This window comes from Pediculus humanus, genomic scaffold (assembly GCF_000006295.1).
Source record: "Pediculus humanus corporis 1103172108190 genomic scaffold, whole genome shotgun sequence".
Lineage (NCBI taxonomy): Eukaryota > Metazoa > Arthropoda > Insecta > Psocodea > Pediculidae > Pediculus > Pediculus humanus.
This window is the reverse complement of record NW_002987760.1, coordinates 130,574-135,034: the sequence shown is the minus strand read 5'-3', so window position 1 is coordinate 135,034 and position 4,461 is coordinate 130,574. Positions and strand designations below refer to the sequence as shown.

At 22.3% G+C, this 4,461-nt stretch overlaps 1 protein-coding gene across 1 annotated transcript in view; it reads right to left on the bottom strand.

Moving 5' to 3' along the window:
* Phum_PHUM422280 (Voltage-dependent calcium channel, putative) overlaps window positions 1-1,543 on the bottom strand; it is a gene marked incomplete at both ends in the record, with an annotated part of 3,292 nt that extends 1,749 nt beyond the window's left edge. Inside the window, one exon of the mRNA XM_002429105.1 lies at window positions 1,210-1,543. Coding sequence (XP_002429150.1) covers window positions 1,210-1,543 — 334 coding nt within the window. The remainder of the gene's footprint in view (window positions 1-1,209) is intronic.
* Between the last annotated feature and the right edge of the window lie 2,918 nt (window positions 1,544-4,461).

The window sequence follows — 4,461 nt, the reverse complement described above, 5'->3', positions numbered from 1 at the left end:
ATTTAAACCTCTTAACAAAAAAAAAAATTTTTTTTTTATCGATTTCTTTTTAAAAAAAAAATAATAAATAAATAAATAAAATAATATGGTGGAAAAAAAATAAAAAAATCAAATATATAAAACAAAAAAAAAAAAAAAAATATTTACTGTCCTCGGGAAGCAATCAATATTCATTTCAAGTAGAAAATTTTTTTTTGTGCGGGGAGGACGATACAGTTGGGAACGAACGTGACCTGAGTCCTCGAAATTATTTAAAACTGTTGACAATTTTATATTTTCGAATCGTTTCCTTTTTTTTTTGGGGGGGGGGGGGAGAAAAACCGAGGAAAAATTACATTTAAACATTTTGATTACTAATTTTATTCCCCCCTTAATCGACAAAAGGATTCATTAAATTTTATTTTTTTTTTTTTTTTTTTTAAACGTAGATTTATAATCGAAAAATATAAATTGCCTTATTATCAGTTTGCAAATTTTAATTGATAATAAAAAAAAAAAAATTTTCCGCATGATTTGAGATCATTTTTAAAAAATAATAATAATAATTTTATGTTGCATCGAATTTTACGACAAATCAATGATAATTTTTTTTTTGTAACGGATATTTTCCAAATAAAATTACGTTAAAAAAGAAAATCATGCGAGGAAAATAAAAGTAAAAGTGTGGAAATCATATGTCGACAGTAAGACTTAATATAAATCAAAAAAAAAAAAGCAGTAGGATAAAAAAAAAAAAAGAAAATTCTATTTTATTTTATATATACTGGAAAAATTCCAGAAACTATAGATAACCGTATAAGCATGCATACCCATACAAAGAAAAGCGAAAAAAAAAATCAAATAAAGTATTTTTCATGCAGAAACACACTAAACTGTTTTCAAAATAATTTATATATATATATATACGTTTTTCAAAAATTTTTGCAATAAAATATTATTGCCGAATTCAAAAAACAAATTTATAAATTTACCAGCCGCCTCCCCCTTACCCCTTTCCCTTCCCTTCCCCTCCTCCTCCGCCCATTTAAAATTTAAATATAGAAAAACCTTAGATCATTTTTACTCTTGATTTAATTTTTATTTATTTATTTATTTATTATTATTATTTTTATTTTACCAAAAAAATTTTTATATGAAAAAATATCACGCGGCGGGAGGGGGGAAGAGGGTTGGGGAGGATTTAAACAAAAAATAAATAAATAAACTTACGATTGGTATAACAAAGAGTCCAAAGTCCCGAAATTGTATTTTTAGGAAAATATTCTTGATCTCCTCTTCCCGTATAATTACCATTTTTAATATTTTCTTGAGTTACGAGCCAATGATTTGTACAAACGGCCACGCAAACAGCTGCAACGGAAACAGTTGATAAAAGTGGCGTGGCTACCCATAAAGCGGAAACGGTTATGTTTATACGATTCGAACACGGCGGTGATTCGTATTTATCTCTAAACGAATGTGGAAAATGTATATCCGGTGAACTTATTGTTGCTATACTACAACCGGTACCATTTCCGTGATTTAATGTTTCTCCACGTTTCATTTTTTTTATTTTTTTATTTTTTTATTATATTAAATAAATATGTGAGTGTATATAAGGAAGAAAATGTATGTTTTTCATGTTGAAAATTATATTCAAGATTTTTCCAACAGCTGAAACGAGAAACAAAAAAATAATAAAATAAGACTAATAAATTACCGAGGAGCCTTATAACTTTATTTTTATTTTTTAAAAAAAATAATAATAATAATAGCTAATAATAAAAAAAAAAATGTTAGTAAAAACTTTTTTGGAACCATTTTAAAAAAAATAAAAATTCTATATATCGTAACTTTATTTTTTTTTTTTTTACAACGGATAAAAAAAAAATGTAAATTTTTTTGGCAATAATAATAATAATAAAATTTGCCTTTTTTTTTTTTAACCTACTCAATGAATTTTTAGTTTGTCTCGGTTATTATTTATCCCGTGATAATAATAATAATAATATTTAGTTTTTTTTGTAAAAAAGAAATTTATTTTTCTTGTTGCCCTATCCCGAATTTTGCCACACATTTTTTTTTTTTTAAAAATTCAATTCCCGAATAATAATTAATAATAATAATAATAATATTTCATAGAAAAACGTTTTATTATTACGTTTAAAAGAAAATTTTTTATTTTATTGACGACGAAAAAAAAAAAAATAGAAAAATTTAAACGCCTTTTTTTTTATCGTAAGGGGAAGTTAAAAAAAATTTTTTTTTTTTTTTTGAAAATTTCCAAGAAAAAGAAGCTTTTCCAAAAGTTTTCTTTTTTTATTTATTCCTTTTCCAGGAAATGAACAATCGTAACTTAATTTTGACACCACAGCAACCATCGTTTTAAGACTTTATGTAATTATGATTTTCCAATTCCTGATTTTTTATTTTATTTTGAAAAAATTTTCTTTAAAAAAAAAAAAAAATTTTCTTACTTACATTTTTTTTCCCCACGTTTTTGTAAGAAATAAAATTATTTGTTTTACTTTTTTTATATTTTTTTTAAAAGAAAAAAATTTATTAATTGAAAAATGTGTTAAATATAACAAAATGGAGATGATGGAAAACATTACCAAAAAAGAAACTTTCGATTGAATATTATGGCCATTAAATTAATAATAATAATAAATTAGTCTTTTCAATATTTTCAAAGAAAATTATAAAATTTTTATATTATCGTGATGGTAGTGGTTTTGAGAGAGGGAGGGGGAGGTTTACATCAAAATTAATTTTACGAAATAAAGTTTTTGAAACTCATTTTAAAATTTTTTTTTTTCGGGGGGTTTTTAACCGACGACGACGACGCCAAATTTTCTATAATTTTCTTTTTTTTTTTATTTATTTATTAATTTAATTATAAAATTTTATTTATTTATATTAAAAATCAATGATAATAATATTTTTTTCTATGTATTATAAAAAAAACTTTTTTTTTTTTTTTTTCAAAACAATTATTATCGACATTTTTCTGTTTTTATTTTAAAATTTTTATTTAACAAAAAAACAGAGAAAAAATTTAAATAATAAATTTTGTTTTGTTTTTTAGCTCCCCTCCCTTCTCCCCTCCCACCTCCCCAAAAACAAAAACAAAACGAAATAAATAAAATAACTTAAGGCTAGGAAAAAGAAAATTTTTTTAATACTCAATTTGAATTCTTTTTCTTCCCTTTTATTTTCTAATATGATTTATTTTTAATTATTATTAAAAATTATAATATTACGTATATTATAAAAAAAAAAAAATATATTCAAATTAATATTACTCAAGGCCACACCCTCTTTAAAAGTAAAAAAAGTAAAAATCCCTCGGGAATTTTTAAGTCTCAAATTCCTTAAAAAAAAAAAAAGTTTTTTTTTTTTTTTTTTTTTTTTTTTTAATCCCGTTGTCAACGTATATTAAATTACCTATTAGTAATAATTTTTTATTTATTTTAACTTAAAAATTAAATTCCTTTGTTTGTTGTTTTGGTTTTTTTTTTCTACCTTTTTTACAAAACCTTTTTTAAAATGGCGACGTGTAAAAACATAAATTAATAATAATAATAATTTACATATATTATTGGGTTTCAAATCACACGTGAATGAAATAAAAATTGATGGTTATCAATTGATGTTTATGTTATTTAAATATCTTTGATATTTTTTTTTTTAGAATATTCTAGAATCTTGGGAAAACTTTTTTTTATGTATAATGGTCTTCAAATGTTGGTTGAATGCCAAATAAAAATAAACATTTCCCTGAGAGAAAATTCGATATTTTCTTTTTAGAATTGTTGGAATTTTTTTTTATTGTAATGAAAAATCGCGGGACAGAAAAAAAAAATTTATTTATTCTTTATTCATTTTCTTGATTTTTAATTTTCCACCCATTTTTCCAAACGATTTTTTTTTTTTTTTTATATAAATAATAATAATAAATTTTTATGAATTTTTTATTAAGAGTTAAAAACGATCATTCATTTTCATTAAAATAAAATAAAAATCAAATTAATTTAAGTCGTTAATTATAAATGAAAAGAGAAAAAAGAGAGAAAAAAAAATTATTGAGGAAAATAAAAGATGAAAAAAAAGGATGAGGTTAAACTAATAGGATATAAAAACAGGTGGAGATAAAAAGAGGTTGAAAAAATTATTATTATTATTATTATTTTTCCCCCTTTTTCCTTTTTCCTCCATCATTTCAATCAATTTTCTCTCTATTTTTTAAATAGTTTAATGCGAAAACTAACAAAATTGTCAAATAATTTTCACGACGACGACAGCAACAACAACAACAACAAAAAAACGAATTTTTTTTTTTTTTTTTCGAAAATTTAAAATTAAGATTCGAAAAGTTTTATTTCTTTTTTTTTTTACGATCAATGCGAGAAATTGGTTGAATAATTTAAACGCGTGAATCAATTCATTGATACGAAATAATTTGGCACGAGGGATTTTTTT